This window comes from Haliotis rufescens, unplaced genomic scaffold (assembly GCF_023055435.1).
Source record: "Haliotis rufescens isolate VD_foot unplaced genomic scaffold, xgHalRufe1.0.p SCAF_25, whole genome shotgun sequence".
In the NCBI taxonomy this organism is placed as follows: Eukaryota; Metazoa; Mollusca; class Gastropoda; order Lepetellida; family Haliotidae; genus Haliotis; species Haliotis rufescens.
Genome location: NW_025963946.1, coordinates 1,096,959 through 1,124,931, shown reverse-complemented (window position 1 = coordinate 1,124,931; position 27,973 = coordinate 1,096,959). Strand labels below are relative to the sequence as shown.

Here is a 27,973-nt window from a genome sequence, read left to right as displayed (position 1 = left end):
CCTACAAGGTGAAATAATGTGTCCATTAAAAGCGGGACATGTTATAGAAGAGGCGATGCCCATTGTGACACTTCCGTCAACAAGCTAATCTAAATGTAAAGAGAGAAAGGGATTGAGGATTGTAGCACCTTCAAGGAAGAGAAAGGAAAGAGATCGACTGGTTCAATCGCGTTTGCCAAGGATGTCATTTTGGAATACAACTGTGCCCCGTTTCTATGTGTTTATTACTAGCATTTCTCTCGTTCTCACATTTTATCTTTCTTTGATTGCAGTAATAAAGAAAACAATGAACAAACATCACGTTTCATGTTATGACACAAATATAAAGAAAGAGTCAGAGAATGTGTTAAAGAATGAATTTGCATTGGTATCTTTCCCGATGAATACTGAAAAAAATATAAATTAATCGTCGAAGTTCAGTAAAACAGATTGGAAGCTATCTTAGTTTCGTGGTAAAGCAAACTAAATCAAAACAGACATATTTATACAACTGTACTGTACAGCAAAGTTGTTACAAGTTATCAATTGTAGCCATATATACCATCTTGAATAACATAATACAAAAGAGCCTTTTGGGTCAACAAGTTTATAAATTGACATGAACTTGACAACTTTCATCTTCCAGAGGCAAGAGCGTCCACTTGCCTATATCAAAGCCTAGGTTCTACCCTTGCCATTTCAAGCCTACCTTTCTTTCTTGTGTCCCTTATGATGAAAACGCGATATCAAATCAGATCACTGTTCTTCTTTGGAATAGCGTCAAAAAGATGACCACCATACCAGACGACCTGGTCGATTAGATAACGAAAAGATTTGAGATATCACCCTGGCAACAGGACATATTGCCACAGCAAATGTACTTATTACTGCCGCATATCGCTCTTACAATGACAGAGGCATACAGGTTATTGAGATTATACAGTACTATGTAACCTGCACATCGCGGCAACATTAAACGCTCAGCGAGGGGTCGCCTAAAAACAGCACTGCATCTAAGTCATTGGGGTAGGCGTTAGACAATGACGTTTGCTCTCAAATATGTAAAAGGTGTATGAAAACTTTGAACCACTTTGAAAATATTTATCTAAGCTTAATTCTTGGAATAAATTCAGCGCACATTCGACAGGCAAAAGCTGTGGCCAAAGGGTCCACATGTGATCATTTTGTAAAACGTTCTCAAAATGTGCGATAGAAAAGTAGGCTTGAAACGGAAAGGGTGGAAACTAGACTTTGATCTAGGCTAGTGAACACGCTTGCCTCGGAAAGATATTCAACACTGCACAAACATGTAATCCCTGAAAAACCGAAGGTTCTTGAATATTCTTTAACCATAAAATACCAACCAAAGACCAGTAAATTTTGAACTAAATATATCGTAAATCAAATTGAGAAAGTTTGAGTCCCAAATTGTTGTCTTTAGTGAGTAGATTGTGACACCAATTCTGCAATTGAACTTTAGTACGTTAATATTTTTTTTGTGTTAAATTAGTCATGACTAATCCCATTGTTCGTAATGAATGTGGTAAATATCACATATATGTTTGCGTACAAACGATGTATGAAGAACTGGTTAGGTATGCCAGTTACTCGTTTTCCGAAGTTATATTTATCGTAATAAGATGCAAGACTAGAAGAGTGAATTGGGTTTCTATATTGAAGTCGTGACTTTATATAATTTGGATTTGGATAATGTCTGTTAATAATCCCGAAATCATACGAAATTTGGTAATGTGTTTTGCAAACAGTGTAAGATCACACAGACAACTGGTTGCAAATGCTGTAACTATGTAACATGGGCCGATGGTCTAACAATAAACATGTGACAAGGATGTTTTGGTTAAGATTAACGACACACAAGAAACATCCAATTATGTAAATTGAATGGTTACTTTTATTACCTGAACATGGTTTGAGGAGCGAAATATACACATTGTAAGTCCATATAATACTTTTAAACGTGTCTCTTACCTTTTGCTTCAACCAATATTCTTGATAACATATACATACATAACATTAGGACCCACATCACAGTTAGCGATAACATCAAAACAAAAGCAAAGTATATATATCCATATGTATCCATAAGTATTCCACACAGGTATGTTATAATTAATGTTCCAATTCGGTCGCCAAAACAGCATAAGCACATGATAAAGGGAGAGAACTCCACAACCTGCCGGCCCCATCCTGCTATACAATTAAAGTAATATCCTGACATTAAGCCAAACGCTATGGAGGTGATCCATAATCCAATCCTTGAGTTTACTGCCCACAAATAGAGCGACACAAGCGTCACACTGAGGCCAGTCAGTCCTGCAAATATTATCTTCACTTGACTCACCCATTTTGAAAGACAAAGCATTGCGATTTTCCCACATAACATGGACAGCCAAAATGTCCCAGTCATTTCAGACAGAGTCTGAACACTGAGGTTCAGATCTGTTCCCAATCCAAACGTGACGAGATATTGCCCGTAGGTCAGTGCAATGCTATATGCAGGGCCGGTGAACATCACCAGCATGATGACGAATGTGCAAGAATACAGAGTGTAGGCTCTAGGAGTTTCTGGTATAGGCTCATGGGGAGTATCTTGCAGTGAGTCTGGTTCCTTGGGGAAAATATGCAAATAGACAAATATTCCACATGGAATTATATTCAAAGAACCTAGCAGTGCATAAGGGATTAATAGCCTTCCATTATAGCTATTTCTTGTAACATTGTACTGAGACAAGGAATCATTTTCTCCACTGGAACTGTGATCAATGTCATTGGAATACAGTGAAACATTCCAAGAAGGGTTCCACACAGTCGGGGTGTGTTTATAGTCGCTAAAACTGTGGGTGGTGTTGGGCATCGGTGAGGGTAGTCGGGCATCACTAAGAAATGGTACAATCAGCAAAGGAGATATAATACCACCAATGGCAAAACCTAAACCCAATACATGAAAGCATTTGGGACTGGAGGGCCACAAAACGTGCATCTGACAATATCCACCTGAAAATAAAGAAGATATACAATGTATTATTTTGTAGTACAATGTATAATGTTAATGTCTCATTGTATGATTAACAAATTTATGACACATTAAAGGCATTATTTATCATAAATAAATATCATCAAATGGTATCTGACAGAGAAAATGGGCGTTTAACTTTGGTTACCCTTTCCTATAGAAGATTTCCCTAAAACTAGATGCATCAAATTCCACTCATGGGAAGATTTGATTCTGTCATTGATACCGTTCAATGGAGATAATGTTTGCTTCAATGTTGTATAAAGTCTGTGCACCTACCCGTTGATAGTACAGCCACAGATACTCCTAAACAGAACACATCAGACATGAGGAGGACATAGGAACCAGTTACTGGAACGAAAGTCAGCGTGACTCCACTGATGAACAGGCATGCAGATATAACAGCTTTGGCTTCGAAACTTGAGAAGATGTAAGTTGCACCCATTCCTCCCAATAGGGTTCCGAGGTACAGGACCAGCATCACGAAGCTAACCTGAGACAGGGACATCTGGTAGATCATCTGCAGGTCGGGGAAGGAAGGTCCAAGGATTGCCATTGCCATAACCTGTAATGCAAAAATGATATGATTTACATGATAGACCTTACTCTGATAACTGTATCCCCAGGTAGTGTACTGTGGTTGACATACGAGGTTAAATCGAACCGTTTTCTGTAATTGGGGTGTTTTTTAACTGGTGTATGAATTATATCTTCCCTTGGAACACCAAATTACAGATTGAAACATGCATCTGGTTTGGGGAAGTCAACTGAAAAAATTGACTGGTGTTGAGAAACTATGAAAATGGAGAAAACAGAATGACAAACTGTAACTAAGTACCTACATAAAAATACCTATAACCAACAGAAAAACGAACAAGAAAGACATTCTTTCGTTCTTTATCAAGTGTTAAGAAGCGGCCTACAGAATTTACGTGAGGAAGAAGCAGCATAGAAATTGACATAAGATCTAGTCCTGTTGGAGATGCAACGTCTGAAACGCAAGCTTTTCAAACAAGAAAAGATACATGCAAAAAAGGTAGGGGACAGTGGGAATCATCAAGACTATGTTCTGATCTATATGGTATTGGTAAATGAAAATAATATGATCGTAGCTGCTTGGGAGTATGCGATCAGATCTAAAGGGTTCTAATGATTGGTTAGATAAGATGATGGCGAACTAGGTCGTCAAAGAGGTCGGGGGTCAAATTGGAAATTTACATTTTGCAGCAAACGTCACCAATATCGGGTAAACCCACTCTGTTGGATGAAGAATTGTTCATGACTAATGTCAGCTTGACTCATGTTGTTTCACTCATCAGAGAGAGCAACACAGAGTTCATTGAAATTTGATTTTGACGATCACATATTCTAATGTCACAGACGTGTTCAATGGGGAAAGGGTCAGGATTGAGTGCTTGCCAATGCATGATATTGATGTTTTGCTGTTGGAGGAATTGGGTCACAGTCCTGGCATGATGAACATTATCGTCTTGAAAGATGAAACATTGATCATCACGTTGCCCACTAGTGGTGCAATGATACTGTCCAGATAGGATTGGACTGTGACTGTGCCATGGACAATATGAAGCGCAGTTTGACCAGTCGTTGTGAAACGTCTCATACCCTTTTGGACCCACCCTAAAAGAGGGGTGGTGTAACAACGCAATTAACAGCAATGCTGTGCTGCCTTAAAAAGTATGTTACAACCCGAGCAAATTGTGGAATAATGCTATACGACGCCAACGTCCATAAAACGCTCATTAGCACGTCTCAAAACTCGAGACGTCTAAAAAAAGGTCTAGAGTGAACATCGACTTGTAAGAAAACATGACATTAGTCCAACGTCGATTATCCCAGAGCTGACATTCCCTACACAACTGACACCTCTGATTCAAATGACGAGCAGTAAGTTGTAAGATGACACGTGTCATCTGTGCACCGCCTGTAGTTTTACACCAGTTGCCTGTTAACGTTGCAACCGATTTCGTAATGCCATCGTTCTGACTAATCTGTCCTGGGATGGGCTTGAGTGTTTTGGCGTCCAGAACGGCGTCGATCATTGACGTTATGGGTTGTTTTTATATTTGGCCCACACCTTGCTGATGACAGATTGAGAAACATGCATCGTATGGGCAACACTATTCTAATGCGTGCCCACCTGCAGCATGCCTGTGGCATGCAAGCCTTCAGCACGTTGCGGACGTTGCATGATCAATGCTGTTGCTTCCTTAATAAGTATGTGTGTTTAAAAAGTGTCTTTGGGTGTTTGGTTCCAAGAAAACAATATGCGTCTGCTCACAACAGAGTCTGCGTGACAATAGTAAATCTGACATACCACCCCTTGCACGTGCTGTCCGAGGTCACGTGCTTCATGACTGTAACAATGTTGTGTTTGGGAGCTTGATTGCTTCGGAAATGATCTTGCCATATAAATCACTTACTTTCATAGCCAGACAATGTGTGTTTTATGTTGCCCTATTTTTCTTGCAGAGTATCTTCGCCCAGAAGTATGTTCTTGGAATAGTTCCTTTTGACTATTCGATTAAAGAAATAATCAAAGCGTTGTAGACCGCTTGAAACGTCAAAAACAGTAATTTTAACAATAAAGGTGTATTCAGTTGTATTTGTTTATATCTTTTTAAATATTTTCACAGCCTTTTTCATATATATAGATTTATATTTGCGACAGTTACATAACTAGCGACCATGGTGCTGACGCTATTTAAAGGTAATAAACCAAGCTGGGATTTTTACTGTGTTCAATGTGTTCGAGGGAATGATTTCTAAAATTATTTTGTATATTTGCTTGTGATGATCAGAAATTATGTGACAATAGTTATTCATTGAATGGTTGTTCTTGGAACCAGTTATCGTCGTGTTTTCATTGGTGGAACATTGTTGTCATTCAACTTTTGGACAATGAGTGATTTGTTAGTGGGTTTGACCTCCACAGCCTGGCTGGTTTACACCTAGTTACCCTTTTAGCGAACACCTGGTTTCATCACTGATATTCAGTGATCCATTCACATAATGTTCACCGCTATTTTGCATTTTACCGTGACAAGTGGAATATTGTATGTTATTTAATTAGGTTAGAGTGCGCTGCCCTTTGAAGTGTTTATGTTAGTTGGAGTCGGTCATATATTCAGTAACGATATAGATATGCCACATGTGTGGCAGTGACACTAGCTGATGATTAATCATTTGCATATGGTTTGCGTTCTGTCACTTACCCTTTCATTTTCAATACGTGGATTATCCATTTCAGCGTTCAGTTTTGCGTTCCATGTGTTTAAGATTTCAAAGAGCGTCATAAGACTCTTTTGGTGGTCATTTCATTCATCTAATAAATTGACATTGATTATCATGATGCATGTTTTCCGGTTTCAGTTCAATAAATAGTTCAAATATGAATAATCTAATGCAAACAGCATTATGCAAATAAATGTCATGATTAATAGCTGTAAACTATGAATGATCACTAGCCCCGATCTAGTATTACATACATCATAAAGTAAAAGAGAATATTAATGAGAATAAATGAGAATGTGAGTTCATTATGTTCTCCTATTCTCTTTGAAGCTTTTGTTACATCGAATAGAGCCCAACGAAGCAGCACGTTTGCATACTGATATTTCATCACGCAGACTGCCTGTTGGTATAAAAACAGTCATATTTACTTATGCGCACCACATACTGTTTAATTGCTCATTAATGCATTGATATGATCCTAAAACGACACTTAGTACACATAGATCATTCATTTATCTTACATTTCCACAAATTATCAAAACTACATATGCGATTCGGGATTTTTGGTCAAAAGTATATCTCTTTGTAGGACCCAATTGAAACTGTTACATTCCTAACATTTGCAATAAGGCTTTAAATACAAGCCTGTATAAGACTCGTGTTTGTGTCTGTGAAACCTTGAGAACGATGGAAATATTCGAGGTTGTACACCATTGTCGCATATCTCCGATTGTCTAAAGGTAGCGGCATGTAATGTATTTTCGGGAGCTCTCATCATAACAAGTTTGATCACAACGAATATGTTAATGTGAGTTAATGTAGATAGTATATGCACCACACTCGTGATACGGTCAGCATTCACAACTTTGGGTTACAATCGAACATTCTCGTCTTTACGAACATGTCAAACGGCGGCATAAGCTCCTTGCTCAAAAGTTGTTTCATCAGGTTTACATCACTGAAGGATTTAAAGATTTTAGAAAGTGTTGTGGTAGACAATAAAGAACATTTCCACATTTTTACGCATAAGTGACCAAAATTAAGTCTTTTTACTTGTAGCGTATGGTCCCGTGTTTGTTTAGAGAACACTTGACTTGACATGTGTGTGTGACTGGCGCCACCGATAGCATACACGTATTTCATGCTCATAATATAGTCAGTGTTGTGCAAGGCACATTGGTTTTTGCAATCTCATAAACGAACCAAGTTCCATTCTGTTGAAACATTTGATTTTTCAACTTGGTACACCACCATCTCACATGACAAACCTCAGGGAAAACTTCATTCCTTGATCCATGGAGCTTTTGTCTCAAAACGAGATGACGATGGATGATTTCAACTTTACAACAGTCAACTTGTCGAGCAATATTCCAGCAGATCCAGCCTTTCGTGTTTACATTTTAACATCTTTTGAGATAAAATCAAGCGTGCTCTTTAAACCAAGATTTCAAAGAGCATCATTCCACTCTTGCTCTGAAGTTGTTCGATCAAGGTTACAACATTCAAGGCCTCAGTAAAGCTTTCAAAATGCTTATGGTCGAAATGTAGGGGACATTTCAGTGATGTCCGATGCAATTCCCTATTTTGACTTGTACCATATGTTCCCGTGGGTTTTTTTTCAGTTGAACAATTGAATTGCCTTTGCATGTGTTCGTGACGGATGCCACAGGTGGGGTGGGATACGCTCACCTTTTTCCGAACACCTGGTATCTTCACTATTTTATAGTGATTCATAAACACATGCTCGTGATATAGTCGGAATCGGACAATCAACTCTTTTTATTTTTATTTTTATTATTATGATTCTGGAAAGGGTTTTGTCACTTAAATTCACCGAGATAAAAAGACTTCGATTATTGCAGTACAATCATCGTGTATATTGTTTCCCTTGTGAAGCTAAACAATTACCTCTACAGGCAATGATATGAGGTGTATGCTTTTTTTCAAATAAATCATTTCCGCGTGTCATATCATATTTAGTTACACTATTAATGTGTGATGTCACAACTTTATAAAAATGGAAATATATCTTGATCTGGTTTGACTATGTTCACAATGTTTCATAATGTGATGTACGTCAATGATAAAAAGGGAAATGAAGAGGACTAAACAATTGTTTCGTTTTGTTTGTTGTTTAACTCCGCACTTAGCAATATTCTACCTATATGACGGCTGTCTGTAAATATTCGAGTCTGGACTAGACATATCCAGTGATTTACATCATGAGCATCAATCCACGCAATTGGGATATGATGTCATGCATCAACCAAGTCAGCGAGCCTGACCACCCGAGTCTAACGATTAACTAAATCAAAATGTATCTTTCAAATCAACATATACTTTTTGTAAAGCTTTTTCTGAACAAAAGAAATTATAGTAAAAATAGGTAAATAATTATCTCCAGCTTGACACTCAGAGATATCCGTTATATAAGTCCATATACTTAGCCTTTCCTGAAATGCACGGGAGTACGTTCCCTTAGCCGTGAGCTGCAGAGCCGTGGCACTAGTTTTACAGTTTACAAGGAAAGGGGCTTACAAGGAATGATTTGGCTTACTTTGTGTCATTGAGCCCCGAGCATGTGGATCGTTGCTATCAACCGCTGGTCTGGCTGACACTGCGTTTATTATTTACAGGCCGCCACTAAACACCTAGAGCATTGTTGGTTTCGACATAAAACAACATTGATTCATTCACTCATAACATATACTAATATGTTTTGAATTTCTTACCTCGAAAGTGGCCAGATACAGACTTAGTCCAGACTGGAAATAATTATTATGCACTAGCTTGTGCAGTTTTCTTAACATTATGGACTTGCTGTTTGGTACTTTCCACGCTGTGTGTGTCTGTAGATACAGCTTGAGCGCATATATGTATTATAATCGATAATTACAGGTACGCCAATCATCATTGTTTTACACGTTAATGAATAGTCTGCATGATATGAAACGTAATTACCTCGAACAACGATTAAATACAACAGCTGTGGCTTAACCGAGACATAACGTCACATAACCATTACACAAACTAATTAAAAGCATTTTGTGTTGTTTATCACCAACGAGCACGGGTATGAGGTTACCAGCCTGGACTCGAACCCTTGATCGTGAGATCCTTGCAACTAAGAGCCGCAACTCTTGCTGTGTCTAGACCAGTCACAGGGGGCCCTATGTCCAGTTTGATATGGAAAAAAACATTTGCCAAATAAACAAGCACTGAATATTTACGTGGGGATCCGTGATTCGGTAATGTTGTGCTACTTAGGTGTCGTCAGCTTTATGTTGGAGGAGACCGCCTCCGTGGTCTAGTGGTAGAGCGTCCGCCTGGAGAGCGGAAGGTCCGGGGTTCGATCCCCGGCTGCGTCATACCAAAAGACGTTAATAGATGGTACTTGTTGTTACCCTGTCTGGCGCTCGGCATTAAGGGGCTAAAACAAGGACTGGTCGGCTCGGAGTCAGTATACTGTGTCTGAGTAGGGTATTCATGTTAAACTGCGACATGGTATCTCAGTGGGCTAGCACTATAAATCGGCATCAGTCCGGACTAGTACAAGCATCAATCCAACAAGCATAAACGTACAATGACGCTGAGCATACGTTTTAGTATGGTGGTATTTTTGTCTTGCAAGTGCTGCTGATAGTTCCTTGCCCATTTGTTTATTTGTTGAATTAACTGGTAAAAGATGTTCTGTGCCTGGAGTTCACAGTTTCACAGTCTCTGGTGTGTTTGACATGCAGATTTCAGGGTTTTTTTGTGCTGCTCAAACATCATCATGCGCCGTGGCAGTTTATGTTTTTGTTGTTATTTTACGCCGTAGTCATCCTAATTTAAGCTTTATCATAACAACCAGAAAATTATCTTCATCAGACAAACCGGTGGTTGATATTATGAGCAACATACTAGGTTGTTGGTTACAATAAGACGCTATCAACCTGTCACCGAGCCTGAGCCCCTCTAACCCAGAGTACTAGTTGCACTGCCAGGTCCAGACTCCAGGGTTGAATATCAAACAAACAAGGTACATATCCAGCCTGACCACCAGTTCCATTTAGTCGCACATGGGTTACCGATATAGAACCAAAAGGAAAAAAGTTACCTAAATATATCAAACTACCAGTTTGTGTGAAGAAAAACACAATGACGCTAAAAATGGCATGATATTGTGAGCCTCGTTTGGGGGAAAAGCCGCTTTCGGAATAAGTGCTTGATGACTACCTTTTAGGGATAGGCCAACAGCCTGTTTCAGTTTGTACTTCTAGTTTCACTACAAAAGTTCATAGTGTCCGTTCGCGAGACATGATCAAAGGATGTCACGCTGACCATGATACATTTGTATTTTTTTAAATATTTTCCTGGATATGTCCAAAGTGAATTAGGACATTCTTTGTTGAAATGTAAATTGTACACTATCTATACTCACACGCAAAAGAAACGCAAGTGGTTTTAAGCAAATAGGTAACAAACACGGAACCATACATTGATACGAGTTTTAGCATGTAGTGAAGCCTGATCAATATTTTTGGTTGCATTTTGGAACCCCCGAGTAAAAACGCAACATAAAAAACGAATCGCCAAAACGCACCATTTCAATGAATATTTTGGTTATCATGCACCCATTTCTCGCGAAATCGAAAATGCACGAACTGTCACCAACTGTCACGAACTGTAGTGGGTATAAAACTGTGGCCGATTCTTGGACCTACCACTCTTGGGTCAACAATGCCACGACTAACTCAAATTCAGAGAAACCAGGCTAACGGACGTTTGGAAGCTGGAGAGTCTGTCCAAGATGTTGCCCGTCATTTCAACGTTAACATAACCACACAGACCACAGATGACCTTCCTCGGAGCGGTCGTCCTAGGGTCACCACACCTCGACAAGATCGGAAGATTACCCGTCAACACCAGCGACATCCGTTCCTAACTGCAAGTGAAAGTGCTCGACAGACCATAGGAACACATAATCGACACATTAGCCGGGACAATGTGATCCGACGTCTCCGTGCCAACAACCTCAGATGTCGCCGACCAGCACGTCGTCCTGTTCTCCAACCACGGCATCGACAAGTACGACTTCAGTGGGCACAGGGTCATCGCAGTTGGCGTCATCGTGGGTGGAGGCGTGTCATCTTCTCTGATGAATGTCGCTTTTGTGTCTCCCATGCAGACGGAAGAGTCAGAAATTGGCGGCGTCGAGGTGATCGTTTCGCTGACAGAAACGTTGTGGAAAGGGATCCATGGGGTGGACCTAGCGTCATGATATGGGCAGAGATTGGACTTAATGCGAGACTTGGACCCATGTGCTTTCTGAATGTTGGTCAAGGTCGGGGACACGTCGTCACTGCTCAGCGGTATATCGACCAAGTGATCAGACACCACGTTGTTCCATTGTTTGCACAACATCAACAACACATTTTCCAGCAGGACAACGTTCGTCCCCATGTTGCCAGAGCTACCATGGCCTTTCTGCAACAACACAACATCCGTGTTCTACCGTGGCCAGCCCTCAGCCCTGATCTGAACCCCATCGAACACTTGTGGGATGAGGTCCAAAGGCGTCTGCACAATGTGCGCCCAGTCCCTACAACTGCCGATGAACTACGCACAGCTGCTCTGGGTGTGTGCAGGAGGATCCCTAGGGCCCTCACAAATCGTCTGATCCACTCAATGTACAGGACATGTGTGGCAGTGATCAATGTTAATGGTGGTCACACCAGGTATTGACTGACATTTTGGGTATTGACCCGAAACTGTGTAAGCCCTTAACATTTGAAAAAAACAATAATGTCATCTGCCTTTTAATCCATTAAACTGTCTTCAGTCAAATTTTTGTCAATCTTGCCCTATTAGTATTTCTTGTCTTTACTGTTGAAAATATATAACTAGGATACTGCATACTCGACTGGCGTTTCTTTTGCGTGTGAGTATATAATACACGTGTTACTTGAGGTACATTTGACAACATTGGACTTATTGACATGGAACTATGCACGTTTTACCATCATTTACGTGTCTATGTTAGGACTTTAATGTTTCCATAGAAAACAATTGGTATCAAAACTAACTAATGACCCTGAGATTTTAAGAGACAACTAGATAGTAAAGGAAAGGGATGTTTGTGGGTTAGAATATTTTTTCGGGTACAGCTGACCATGATAAAACATTGTTATATTTTCCTGGATATATCCCTAGTGAATAAGGGAGTGGAGACCAAGGTCGTGTGGGTAAACTGTGAAATAAATTCTTGAAGTTAAAATATTATTTTTCATAAATTGTGAGAGTCAAAACTAGTGATCGATTAATGAAATGCGACATGAATCGGTATTTAAGTGCGTGGAGGATTCAGGTAGAATAGCATTGTGGAGCTGCACCGTGTTTCGAGGATTGTAACATAGACATCACACAAACCATACATAAGATACAAAATAATACTTAACTGTATGTGTGTGAATAGCTTGTCAACTAGTTTCTGTCAACAGTACATGCATACCTGTCATACGTTGTTGTTTTACTGATAAATTGTCTGCTTTTATCAAAAAGGAAAGAGTGAGTCGGGTCATTATGCACAATATCTCTTCATATCACAAATAAATACTTTTCAGAAAGCTCAATCATTATGTATTTGAAAATATGGATGAAATATTAAATGACGTGTTATTATTTGGCTAAATGTGAACATATGATATCCCATTTAATCCCACTCAAAATATCATCCCTACCAAATCTCGCCCAATTCTTTTTCCCACTCCATCCCAAACCCTCCCAAATCCCAAACCCTCCCAAATCCCAAACCCTTCCAAATCCCGCCCAATCCAACCCGTCCAATCCAGCCCAACCAAAAGCAACCATTCTCCACCAAACCCACCCCTACACTCTTCCCCTTTAATAGATAACATTTCAAAATAACAAATAGGAGGACTGACAAAAGTACCAATACAACCTGATCACTAACAATTAAGCACATGGTACGTCAAATTTGAAAATGTCCTCCACATGTCTACCATAAAACGTTTGGAACGTAAAACTTTACTAACGCCTTGAATGTTGTGACCTTCAGAAAAAAACTTCTGAGCAAGAGTTGAATGGCGCTCTTGGACATCAAACAACTTCTGAGCAAGAGTTGAATGACGCTCTTGGACATCAAACAACTTCTGAGCAAGAGTTGAATGGCGCTCTTGGACATCAAACAACTTCTGAGCAAGAGTCGAATGACGCTCTTGGACATCAAACAACTTCTGGGCAAGAGTTGAATGACGCTCTTGGACATCAAACAACTTCTGAGCAAGAGTCGAATGACGCTCTTGGACATCAAACAACTTCTGAGCAAGAGTTGAATGGCGCTCTTGGACATCAAACAACTTCTGAGCAAGAGTTGAATGACGCTCTTGGACATCAAACAACTTCTGAGCAAGAGTTGAATGACGCTCTTGGACATCAAACAACTTCTGAGCAAGAGTTGAATGACGCTCTTGGACATCAAACAACTTCTGAGCAAGAGCTGAATGACGCTCTTGGACATCAAACAACTTCTGAGCAAGAGTTGAATGACGCTCTTGGACATCAAACAACTTCTGAGCAAGAGTTGAATGACGCTCTTGGACATCAAACAACTTCTGAGCAAGAGTCGAATGGCGCTCTTGGACATCAAACAACTTCTGAGCAAGAGTTGAATGGCGCTCTTCGACATCAAACAACTTCTGAGCAAGAGTTGAATGGCGCTCTTGGACATCAAACAACTTCTGAGCAAGAGTTGAATGACGCTCTTGGACATCAAACAACTTCTGAGCAAGAGTTGAATGACGCTCTTGGACATCAAACAACTTCTGAGCAAGAGTTGAATGACGCTCTTGGACATCAAACAACTTCTGAGCAAGAGTTGAATGGCGCTCTTGGACATCAAACAACTTCTGAGCAAGAGTTGAATGACGCTCTTGGACATCAAACAACTTCTGAGCAAGAGTTGAATGGCGCTCTTGGACATCAAACAACTTCTGAGCAAGAGTTGAATGGCGCCCTTGGACATCAAACAACTTCTGAGCAAGAGTCGAATGACGCTCTTGGACATCAAACAACTTCTGAGCAAGAGTCGAATGACGCTCTTGGACATCAAACAACTTCTGAGCAAGAGTCGAATGACGCTCTTGGACATCAAACAACTTCTGAGCAAGAGTTGAATGACGCTCTTGGACATCAAACAACTTCTGAGCAAGAGTTGAATGGCGCTCTTGGACATCAAACAACTTCTGAGCAAGAGTTGAATGACGCTCTTGGACATCAAACAACTTCTGAGCAAGAGTTGAATGACGCTCTTGGATATCATGGTGGAAAGGGTTTGCTCGATTGTACTTCAAAGATGTGAAATGTAGACACCAAGGACTAAAGCCCCAGACATCAGACACTTGTGTCTGAAGGTAGAGATACATATATAGTTAAATGTAACATCATAAAGATGCATATATCAGAGTTTTGTTAGAGTGTTTTGAGGTACCAGTATCATGTCCGCTCTGCTTTTATGAACGTAAGATGACGCTAAAACATACGCTGATTGTCCGTTTTCTGATCTGTTGAATTAACTGGTAAAGTATGTTCTGTGACTGGAGTCAACAGTTTCACATTCACTGTGCCGACTGAGAGTATTTGCTTGTGTCATACAGCGTGACGTCTGACCCCTGGTGAGGATGGCATGCAGATTCCTTCAGTGCTGCTTAAACACTACCATGCGGTCATGTACGGCATGGGTCTATATAGGCTTGACAATTTATGTTACGTTTGTTTGTGTGTTATTTTACGCCGTAGTCATCCTTATTTCAGCTTTATCATGGCAACCAAAAAACAGTCTTGACCAGACAAACCAGTGGTTAATATAATGAGCAACACTCCATATCATCGGGGTGCAATAAGAAATAATCAACCAAGTCACCGAGCTTCAAACCCTCGCACCCAGAGTGCAAGTTACAATGTCAAGTCCAGACTTGAGTATTTGCACGCCGCATTTATATGGTTGTAATATTTCACTGCGGGGGTTAAACAACAAACGAGCAAGGTACAAACCCAGCCTGACCGCCAGGTCCATTTAGTTGCCCATGGGTTACAGAGGGCCGATTCTGTCTCTGTTCCAATACTCCGTCACAACTTCTCGAGCCATCTATCTCACACAACTTGGAGCTTTATGGAAACTTGTCAAGGTGACTTAATGTCATTACATGAAGGAGAAAAACAATTATCAAGTAGTTTTGATTCTTTTTGTGAACTATCCGAGGATTATGTTGGTTTTCTCAAAAGGTCAAGTACTCTTGAAAGCCAAGCAGACCTCAATTCACATGTTTCTACAATGAAAGAGTATAAGCAGCGTGTTAGTAGTGCTATCAGTAGATTTGATCATCAAATTCAGTCAACATTGGAAAATGCATCTCACCACTCTTCGGCAACAAGGTCCACAAAACAGTCAAGTGCAACTATTAGTTCTAGGAGCACCCAACAGAGTTCTAGATTAGCATGAAAACTCGCTAAGGTTGAAGCGGCCAAGGCCAAGGTACAGTATGCCCTTAAAGAGGCAGATATTCTTAAACAACAAGCTGCTACAGTCGAGCAGCAACAAGTATTCACAGCCAAAGCAATTCGGAAAAGAGCACAGCTCGGAGCAGAACTCAAGTTATTGCAGCAACAGAAAGAAGTTGCACTAGCAGAAGCAGAAATCGCAGCCTTACGCTCGACAGATGATCATTCTATGCAATCACAAATCATTGATACTTGTTTACCGAATGATGACCGGGCGGAACGTACCGAGATATATGTTTCGCAACTCCAACACGATATCAGAGATCACGAAACTACTGTGCCTAATCAAAACACACCTCACAATGCAAGCAATTGGGTGTCTAATCACCCAGCGTTTGTTGATAACTCCTTTAAGCCATTAAATGCTAATGCGCCATCCTTCCACCCAATTTCAGAGCTCTCTCGATTTTTATTGAAGAAAGACCTCCTTCTGTCCTGGCTCCGGTACTACAATGATCGACCTGAAGCTTACGGCATTTGGAAGGCAGGATTCATCAGTGTTATGGATGAGATGCAAGTGTCTCCCATTGAAGAACAAGACTTACTGGTCAAATGGCTTGGGCCTGAGTCAGCTAAACATGCCCTCAGCCTAAGAGCTGCGAATGTTCACGATCCTCGGAGAGTGCTAGACCGTGTGTGGGAGAGGTTGGACGAAAGGCATGGCTCTCCTGAAGTTATTGAATCTGCATTGAAGACTAGACTAGCCAACTTTCCCAGAATCACCAGCAAAGACAAAAAGAAGTTGTACGAATTGTCTGATCCACTCTCTGAAATTGAAGCTGTCAAACAAAATGTGAAATACAAGCCACTCCTGTCCTATGGTGACACCTCTTCAGGCATAATACCTATCGTTGACGTACGGCCTTCAAGAAAAATGGACAAACCAAGCCTTCAAATACAAGGAGCGTCATGGAGTACCATTCCCTCAATTTTCAATTTTTGTGGACTTTGTGAGAGAAGTCAGTAAGGGCAAGAATGACCCCAGTTTCGCCTATGAGAATGGTAACAGTTTCCCTCCCAGGAGAGAAAAACCCTTTGAGATGAAGAAGCGTCCCAGAACAACAGTATCGTCTAGCAAGACAGACGAGAATCAAAAGTTTGTCGTTTTTTAAGGCTCCCGACCCGGGGTTACCTAGACCGCCAGATCCCCTCCAGGGGTGAGACGGAATCCCAACGGGTATGAACTGGTACGCATCACTTTTAGATGGCGTACATCGAACTGCACCCACAATTCAGAACACCATGCGTCCAGACTACCATTGTTGTAACTACTAGTGTATGTCAAGTGAATGTCAAGTAAAACACGTTGAGCCTAAAAATGGCATGAAATTGAAATCATCGTTTGGGGAAAAAGCCACTCTCGGAATAAGCGTTCGATGATAACCTTTAAGGGATAGGACAAAAAGCCTGGTTCAGTTGGTATTTCTAGTTTCCCTATAGTGTCCATTCGTGAGACATGATCAAAGGATCTCACACTGACCATAATAAATTTGTCTTTTTTTATTTTTTCCCTGGATATTTTTGTGAATGAGGAAAGGGGAGAAAGTCATGTGGGTAAAATGTGAAATACATTCTTTCGTGGAGTGTAAAATGTTCACTATCTATAATGCACGTGTTACTTGAGCTACACTGGACAAATTTACATGGGTACGTTTTACTTACGTGTCTATGTTGGGACTTCAATGATACCAGAGAAAACAGTTGGTATCAAAACCTATAGAAAGTGTTTTCTGTGTTATGATTGGCTAATTTGGGTCACATGACCAAATGTCAATGCGTGAGAATATGATTTGCATTCCCCGAAGCAAGCGACCGAATCACTGTGTAGGAATACATAATTACTCAGCATTTTTTGCATACTAATTAACAGTCATAACAAATATTTTGATTTTCTCTATTCATGGGAATTATTGGGATTTTAATTTTTTAATTAAAAAAAATTATAATGAAATAATTACCAAAATCACAATCACCATAGCAACAACAGAACGTTCGATGTTGACGCTTCACAACCGAGTAAGTAGGAGGTATTAAAGAGTGCGCATGCTTTTTTCTAAATAAAACAATAGGTTTACAATATCGATAAATACTATGCGTGTGTCTATTTCCGGGATTTTATCGAGTATTTGCATCTTGGAAATTTTCATTCGAGCCCCTCAAGCTAACACTTGCGGGTCTCGAGATGAATTTCCAAGATGCAAATACTCAATAAAATCCCGGAAATAGACACACTCATAGTATTTATCTTCTAACTAATGACCCTGGGATATTAAGAGACGACAACTAGATGGTAAAGGAAAGGGATTTTTGTGGGTGGGAATATGTTTTCGGCCACAGCTTCAAAGAAGGTTTTCACTGAAATGGGAAACCGACAGTTTGGGGGCTTTCACTGTACACTGACAAGCAGCCATCCTCAGTTTTCCAGGGCACTGTACCTCCACTCTTTCATGGTGATACCCTGGACCCATTTGGCACCATAGCTTCAAGTGCCGTCATCATCTCAGTCTCTCCCATCACTAACCAAACAACAACCAATCAAAATTGATCTAAATTGAGAGTTAGGCAAAGATCAACATTCAAAATCGCAGCCTCGTACAAGCGAACTCTGGATATGTTTAATCGAACTAGAAGAAATGTTTTATCCCGAGTATAAGACAACGGGGGGATGTGTGTGTGTGTGGGGGCGGGGGGGGGGGGGGGGGGGGGTATGCTACAAGACGTTCCCCGCTGTCTTTTAGGCTGTACACAACAAGGCGGGTTGCGTTGCGTTGAGTTGAGTTTGAAAGAACAGGATATGATTGAACGGAACTCAACATGCTCAAAGCGAAGCTATCTTTGTGAATAGGTCCAGGGTATATATCACAATGGGGTGGAGATATGATACACTGGATAATCGAGGAGGAAGAGCAGCAGAATTACTAATGTCCGGTATTTGATTTGTGTTCGTTACACTTGCCCCTTGGGTTGGTTACATGAACCCAGTACATGTTTAAGAATGTCCGTTATTTCCTGTATAGAGGGATGAGCATCAATACATGTAGGGACGAATGTCTCAATCCCAACGGCCAGCGAATTCTGGAGTCTGCATGATCTGCATATAACTACGACTGTCTTCTTACAAAAGTTTCTCCCTAATTGTTCCGATGTATTTCGCTGCCGTTTGGCTACCATTTGGAGTAGCCTTCATTTACTGAACCTTGACCTGCATAATAGTTTCCCTGACCTTGATTATAAGTTTGACCTTGACTTGCAGCGACTTGTGCACGTGCTTCAGCCAACTGTCTCTGCATGGCCTTCATTTGCCGCTGCATTTCCCGTTTTGACTTGAACCCGAGTGATCTTGCATAGCAACAGAAATAACATGTTCCTAATATGCAAAATAAGGACAGTAGCAGACCGACGGCGGTCGACACCCCTGACGTTGCGATCAATGCTGTGGTGTCGGGGATACAACGTGCAGACAGCTTGACGTCCGATGACCGACAGAACACCACACCGAGAATACCGAACACTGCACTTGCAATGCAGATTGTAATACACAAGACGTTGAAAACATAATGTAGAATCACCTGCAAAAGAGATTAAATCGGATTATTCTCACTTAAAACTACATGTAGTAAATGTAACGTACACTACATGCAACAATTAAAGAATATACATTACCCAAACCATAAACTACACACAATAACTATAAAATATGCACTACCCAAACCATAAACTACACACAATAACTATACAATATGCAACACCCAAACCATAAACTACACACAATAACTATACAATATGCACTACCCAAACCATAAACTACACAAAATAACTATACAATATGCACTACCCAAACCATAAACTACACACAATAACTATACAATATGCACTACCCAAACCATCAACTACATGCAATAACTATACAATATGCACTACCCAAACCATAAACTACACACAATAACTATACAATATGCAACACCCAAACCATAAACTACACACAATAACTATACAATATGCACTACCCAAACCATCAACTACATGCAATAACTATACAATATGCAACACCCAAACCATCAACTACATGCAATAACTATACAATATGCACTACCCAAACCATAAACTACACACAATAACTATACAATATGCAACACCCAAACCATAAACTACACACAATAACTATACAATATGCACTACCCAAACCATCAACTACATGCAATAACTATACAATATGCAACACCCAAACCATAAACTACACACAATAACTATACAATATGCACTACCCAAACCATCAACTACATGCAATAACTATACAATATGCAACACCCAAACCATAAACTACACACAATAACTATACAATATGCAACACCCAAACCATCAACTACATGCAATAACTATACAATATGCAACACCCAAACCATAAACTACACACAATAACTATACAATATGCACTACCCAAACCATAAACTACACACAATAACTATACAATATGCAACACCCAAACCATAAACTACACACAATAACTATACAATATGCACTACCCAAACCATCAACTACATGCAATAACTATACAATATGCACTACCCAAACCATAAACTACACACAATAACTATACAATATGCAACACCCAAGCCATAAACTACACACAATAACTATACAATATGCACTACCCAAACCATCAACTACATGCAATAACTATACAAAATGCAACACCCAAACCATAAACTACACACAATAACTATACAATATGCACTACCCAAACCATAAACTACATGCAATAACTATACAATATGCAACACCCAAACCATAAACTACACACAATAACTATACAATATGCACTACCCAAACCATCAACTACATGCAATAACTATACAATATGCAACACCCAAACCATAAACTACACACAATAACTATACAATATGCACTACCCAAACCATCAACTATATGCAATAACTATACAATATGCAACACTCAAACCATAAACTACACACAATAACTATACAATATGCAACACCCAAACCATCAACTACATGCAATAACTATACAATATGCAACACCCAAACCATAAACTACACACAATAACTATACAATATGCACTACCCAAACCACAAACTACACACAATAACTATACAATATGCAACACCCAAACCATAAACTACACACAATAACTATACAATATGCACTACCCAAACCATCAACTACATGCAATAACTATACAATATGCACTACCCAAACCATAAACTACACACAATAACTATACAATATGCAACACCCAAACCATAAACTACACACAATAACTATACAATATGCAACACCCAAACCATCAACTACATGCAATAACTATACAATATGCAACACCCAAACCATAAACTACACACAATAACTATACAATATGCACTACCCAAACCATCAACTACATGCAATAACTATACAATATGCAACACCCAAACCATAAACTACACACAATAACTATACAATATGCACTACCCAAACCATAAACTACACACAATAACTATACAATATGCAATACTCAAACCATAAACTACACACAATAACTATACAATATGCACTACCCAAACCATCAACTACATGCAATTACTATACAATATGCAACACCCAAACCATAAACTACACACAATAACTATACAATATGCACTACCCAAACCATCAACTATATGCAATAACTATACAATATGCAGCACTCAAACCATAAACTACACACAATAACTATACAATATGCACTACCCAAACCATAAACTACACACAATAACTATACAATATGCAATACTCAAACCATAAACTACACACAATAACTATACAATATGCACTACCCAAACCACAAACTACACACAATAACTATACAATATGCAACACCCAAACCATAAACTACACACAATAACTATACAATATGCACTACCCAAACCATCAACTACATGCAATAACTATACAATATGCAACACCCAAACCATAAACTACACACAATCACTATAGAATATGCAATACTCAAACCATAAACAACATACAATATATAAGCAATATGCAATACCTAAACCATACACTACAAACTTAAATGCGGTAAATATACCTTCAATTTCATTAATAAATAAACTACCTACGGCAAACCGCAGGTACCGAAGCTCACCTTTATTAGTTCACAAACGACTTGAGTTCCATATTTATTTTTCATTAAAACCTTAAAACTTATTCATCTGGGGTGTTGGGGTCCCAGTTGATATTTCACACGACTTTGTTTGAGATACGGTCAAGTGATTTTTGTGTGCAAACATCACTGAATCACAGTCCAGTAGCCTAGGTCAAACCGTCAGATTTATCATACTGCATTACATCAGGCGTCAAAATAACTGAGAGGTTTGAGTCCTGCGAAAATATTACTGGCCATTTTGACAAATTTATCTTTGATGAACACGTACTCGAGACTTTGACCTTTCAGCCGTCTATTCAAATCGAGCCATTGTCCAAGAGGTCAATTATACAAAGCTGAATTAAAATCGTAAAATGTGTAAGTAGGTTCAAAGCTGTTTGTATGATTATTTCATAATTAATTACCTTGACCTCAAGCATATGCCAGAACAATCATCTATCATATTAAAGAGCTGTTTATGGTACAACCAAACTTCTAGCAAAGTGGCAGACAAAGTTGGATATTTGACTGAGTCACACCCTTTTGTTGACAACGTGATACTTAAAGTATAAAACAATATTAAACGGTTTCTGAAGCGGCAACGATGTTCCAACAACCTAAACTAAATGTCCATGTTCTGCTTCTAGCGGACATTTTTCGTGTTTTTTCAAAATGATAAGTAACCATTGATGAGCTTGTGAAAATTGTCATGTCAATATGATTTTGATGTCTAATTATTAGAAAAAGAGGTACTGATGGGAGAGCGGGCATCGTGAATACTTCGTATGTATGAACTGTTTTGAGATGCAGTTGATATTTTAACCAACGAATTGAGACACGGTCTGGTTCCTGCTACCAGCTCGTGCTCCGATCATTGAGCACTCAGTTTACATCCATCCATGCAAGCGGTAATGTTCCTCGCTTGACAACATCGTGTGGTATATAACTAAACACAGACAATGATAGCTTTCGCAAAGCATTTATGTATGAAGTAGGGTTCATATGACTTGACTCGACTAGCTTGACTTGATTCCTCGTGTATATACAGGTGATAGAGGAACATTGTAATATACATAGCCCAATATAGGCGACGATTGATTGATTGATTGGTCAGCAATATTCCAGGTATATGACGGTGGTCAGTAAATAATTGAGTCTGGACGAGACAATACAGTGATTGACACCATGAGCATCGATCAACGCAATTGGGATACGATGCATGATGCCCGAACCCTTTAGTCGCATCTTACGACAAATATGGGATAATCACGACCTATTCTATCCCGAATCTTCACAGGTAGTGACGATACTGACGAGTGACATAGTCTTACATTGACAATGTCAATACGACCCAATGTACACTAAATAGAATCTGATAAATAAAAATAAATAATTGTGATGCAAAACATGGCTAATACACGACTGAGAAATATCAACAAGAGGGTGTGAAAATAACACTCATACGTTTAAGAATAAAGAAAGATAGACTAACTTAGATCTGTTTCATAAATGTCCCAATAAAGGATATAAAAAATGCTCGAGTCGATATACACGCGTTCTACTTACAAGGGCCTTGACCTTAGTTGCAACGTCGTCTTTGTTGAAGCCAATGGTGGAAGCCTGAGATCCACACGCGGCACCAATGGCAACCTGAAATAAGATATCATTGCAAGATGAGAAACGACATTTACCTTATGGGGTGAACGTGGCCCCAGCGTGTTCGGTAACGAAGAATCTGGGTTTTCAGTTTTCAGTTTCAGCTTAGATTCGTAGATATTACCGGTATGTCGGCATATTGAGGTTCACACTTTCCCAGATACATATCACAATATCATTTTAATGCTCGGTGTATCGGGTGACAAACTCATTAAAATCAGATCTTAGTTCTCGCTATCGCTAAACAAAGATCTGAGGACATCCCATTACGGGTCCATTCAGAACGATCTTGCGCAAACTTTGACTGACCAATGGAATGACCAATCAGAAGGCAGCTTTCTCGTGCTTTACGGCACTAATTTCAAATTGGCAACTACGCTTCGAAACATATTTTGACAGTTTCTCGATTACAAATTTGAAACCTGAACAAAAGAACATTTTCGAATGGCTAATAGGTGGTCTAGATTGTATGGATTCAGTCGTTAAACCCGTAACTATCGTTCGGAATACCCCGTGTTAAAGTTTTCGAGGTTGTATGATTAGAAATCACATACCGACTGTCACTTTCATGATCTGGTAAGCGACGCTCTGATTGGTCGGATGAAAGGTCGTTCTGACGTGACCCCTAATGGGATGTCTTCAGATCTTTCTTTAGCGGTAGCGAGAACTAAGGTCTGATTTTAATGAGATTGATCGGGTGATTTCAAAATTTTGATCATGTGTTTAATGTTATACACTTGCTAAATACACGGAGCGTGCATCCGTGCGTATTTATCAAATGAGTGTTCAGTATTTTGGAGGGAAAAAAAGATTTTTCGAGTATTATGCGCAGACAAAAATGACATCGTATCCCTTCAGCCTATTTTATGGTCTCTGCTTCAGCGAATTCAGGTTAAACCAATGGGTTGCAATAAACTTGGTTCAGTACAAATTTGAAATTTGAGATTAAGCATCACTGGACATATTGATTTAAAGTTTAAATTGTAACTCTTGGTCTGCTAGGATCTGTTTTACATGCAGAGATGAAGTTTAACGTGGTTTTTTTCTTGCAAACTAAGCCTGAAACAGCAATCAGCTGTACACACGTTTTCTCCCTATCTACCGGTGATTCGGGTAAAAATTACCCAAAAATATAACTTCAAAAACTTTGATGAAATTATCGGAAGAATTGTATCTGAAACAATTACTTTATCAGGAATATCATGTTATTTTAATTGCAGCTTTTACTATATGTATTTAAAATAATAAAAGCATAAGCGTTGCACTTTGGTACAGCTGATCGCTATTGTCGGATATTTCTTACGATGGAACAATTTGACCAGTCACCGTCCAGGTTCCCGCGCTCGCGATCTTGAAGACTTTTTGTTGACATATAAAAGTCAGACAACAACAAATACGACTTTTATTTCACGAGTCAAAGTATGGCATTTATGATATATGTATCCATTCTCTGTCAACTAAAGATGCACATTCGTCTAGTATTGAGTCGACGGATTCGCAAACCAAGTAAGTCATCAACGCCTTACCAGTACCCCGCTCCAGACCGGTGCGGCGATAATGTACGGGAACTGTGGGTTCTTGGCAGCAAAGGATACCGCAACGATCCCGGTAATCACGGAGATCGAGGCCAGGCCCAGCTGAATCAGACATATCTTCTTCAAAGCCAGGAACCCTCTGTCACGAAATTTCTTTACCTGTTCTGAAACGCAAAAATACTTTTTACTGTGGTGTCGCGGTGGCTCAGTGGCAAAGTCATCCGTATTTTTTAAATGTTTCTCATCTATAACCCCAACCAGCAAGAGAGCGCGCGGTCGAAAAAGATAAATTAGAAAAACCTTTTTCACTAATTACGTAACTTATTTTATGAAATTTTAAAATTGAGAACTCTTGGTAATAGTCTTTCAATTAATGTATGACGTAGAACGTGACGCTTTGCTTTTGAAAAAAAAATATAGCTGAAGAAAGATGAAACTGACCTAGTTCTTTTATGAGTGCACAATGGTAAGAGTATTTCTTTTTTTATCACGTCGGGGCATAAATTTCAACAGCGGGGTGCGACACTGAACTTTTTATTATTTCACGTTGGAATGAAAGTTTAGGGCGGGCGGGAGATGGTAAACACAGACCAAATATACAGCCTGCAGTCAACCCGAATAGTAGAAACCGGTTTGTTTGCCCAAGTGGACGATGGTGCCCCCTGAAGGCGACGAAAAACGACAACTCCCGCAAAATAAAATTGAACACTGAAATACAATGGTAACAAACCAAGACCAATTATTGGGTCGTATCGACTTATTACCTTCACTGGCGGGGGATAAGGGGTGAGGGTGGACAACTATGCCAGCCTATTGTGTGCCATGGACATTTGCGTCAAGAAATCGATTCCACGTACTTCACTTCAACAACTACGTCATCTCATACATATTCAAATTTAACAGTCACTGCGAATAATTAATTTGTGTCTCATGCATGTGTGGAAAATGCTACATATTACTCGTTCGCCCATAACAATGCCGCTTTGACTTTATTTATTTTAGGCGGAAGAAATGAGCTACATTCAGTTAGATGGCAAATTAGTTATTTTCCAGTTGCCCCAGCGATTGAAGGGATGTAACTCTGTTAGCCTGCATATATTCGCTGGCTCCCGCTCTCACTCGGGAATACACGGAAATAGACCCGGCGTTTGATCGGGCTAGCGGCGGTAACCAGCGAACCATATAAACGGACACAATCGGACAAATGGCCCCGGAAATGGCCGATCAGAGTGTTGACCATTGTAAGCCATGAGAGTTAGACCATCCTAGCGCTGAGATCGCTTTGTGCAAGTGGGGCGAATGACGAATCTGTTCGACAACAAACATGACTCAGCACGCTGCAGTGGTGTTTTCAGTTTTACAACAAAACAGAAACATGTTTACTTATTACGAGAAACCGAAATGACACAAAATTATCGCGAGGACAGGTGAACTGTCGCCTTGATCGTGGTTTTGTTTTGTCATTATCGTGGGCCAAACAATACAGGAGATATAATCAATAACCACCTTAATGGCCAGGTGACATCAATAACTATGTAAAAGCTAGTCGGCCTACCTCTTTCTTCGGGGCTCAAGTCATCAAATTGGCCCATTTTTCACGCTGCAATCAATGCCTATGCTTCTGAAAGTAGGTCTACACCTCACTACATCATGCTTCAAGTTTCTTGTATCTCGACCGTTTGCCTAGAGTTATAAATAGCCGTTTGTCCATTACGGTACATACATCTGTCGCGTAGTGGATCTAGTCTGTAACGTGATATTTTCGGCAAACAATGTTTATTCGATATGATGACATGGTTCATTCTCTGTCAACAACTACGCTGTACCCAAGTCTTTCGGGCTAGGAGATTGTATACGTATTGGTTTAATTATCCAAAGCCTGTTATAAGCTGCAGTTTGCGGATCTGTATAAATCACTATTTTGATGCTGGCCACGATTGACAGTCATTAGTCCTGAGAAAGTGCTTTAGAAGAGTTCAAATCGCCGAGATGTGAATGAGTATAGTTTTACGCCGCCCATAGCGATATACAATATCACGGCGGGGGAACACCAGAGGAGAATCGAACCCGGGGCTTCGGCGTGTCGAGCGAACGCTTTAACCACATGGCTACCCGTGGGTGTCGCCGCAGAGGCGGGGTTGGGGGTTATTCCGGGTTCGAATCCCTACGTGTGTGTATGGTGGTGGTGGTGTTTGTGTGTGTGTGTGGGGGGGGGGGGGGGGGGGGGGGGGTCGGCTTTATCCGACACAGATGATGGGAACCCCGATTTAATCAGTGCTATTTAGACCCGTTAATCCGACAGTCTCGCACTCCGACTCCGACATACCTAATTTCCAACGAATTGCTGAAATCAAGCAGTCTCGTTAATCCGACACAGTGATCAGCGTACTCCGTGGTCATCTGCCCGCTAGTACACAGCCCGTGTTTTGACGCGAGACGAGTCGGCGAGTAGCTGCATATATATTTCAACGGCTGCAGAGATAAATATACCCGTGTGCGAAATACGCATCAGTCGGAAAGCGCACGTTAAATCTCCAAAGTAAGTAAGTAAGTAAGAGATAAATATACTTAACAATAAACAATTACTGCTTTAAATAAACAAAACAGGATTAATCAATGCCTAGCTTACCTCAATCTCATAAAAATCGGATACAAGTTCTCGCTACCGATGAGGACATCCCATTATAGGTCACGTCAGAACGACCTTTCGCGAACTTTGACCGACCATTGAAATTGCCGAAATTACTAACAGGAAGTCGACATTAGCCAGGAAAAATGCAGCTGGAATAAAGCTCCCCATCTATTGCTTTTCCCAATAGTCTGTGTCACAGT

At 40.0% G+C, this 27,973-nt stretch overlaps 1 protein-coding gene across 1 annotated transcript; it reads right to left on the bottom strand.

Moving 5' to 3' along the window:
* Positions 1–18,535: 18,535 nt before the first annotated feature.
* On the bottom strand, positions 18,536–26,888 carry LOC124141356. The gene is made up of 4 exons (XM_046509348.2): positions 26,697–26,888; positions 25,133–25,305; positions 23,517–23,600; positions 18,536–19,395 (listed from the first exon to the last, which is right to left on the bottom strand). The coding sequence occupies exons 1-4, from the start codon at positions 26,731–26,733 to the stop codon at positions 18,991–18,993; spliced, it is 699 nt and encodes a 232-aa protein (XP_046365304.2). The 5' UTR covers positions 26,734–26,888; the 3' UTR covers positions 18,536–18,990.
* Between the last annotated feature and the right edge of the window lie 1,085 nt (positions 26,889–27,973).

Excerpts from the sequence above, each read along its gene's own strand:
- LOC124141356 (XM_046509348.2), bottom strand. The coding sequence starts at position 26,733 with ATGGGCCAATTTGATGACTTGAGCCCCGAAGAAAGAG. Across the intron at positions 25,306-26,696 it reads CTTGAGCCCCGAAGAAAGAG|AACAGGTAAAGAAATTTCGT; the intron begins GTAGGCCGACTA and ends TTTGCGTTTCAG. Across the intron at positions 19,396-23,516 it reads CAACTAAGGTCAAGGCCCTT|GTGATTCTACATTATGTTTT; the intron begins GTAAGTAGAACG and ends TCTCTTTTGCAG.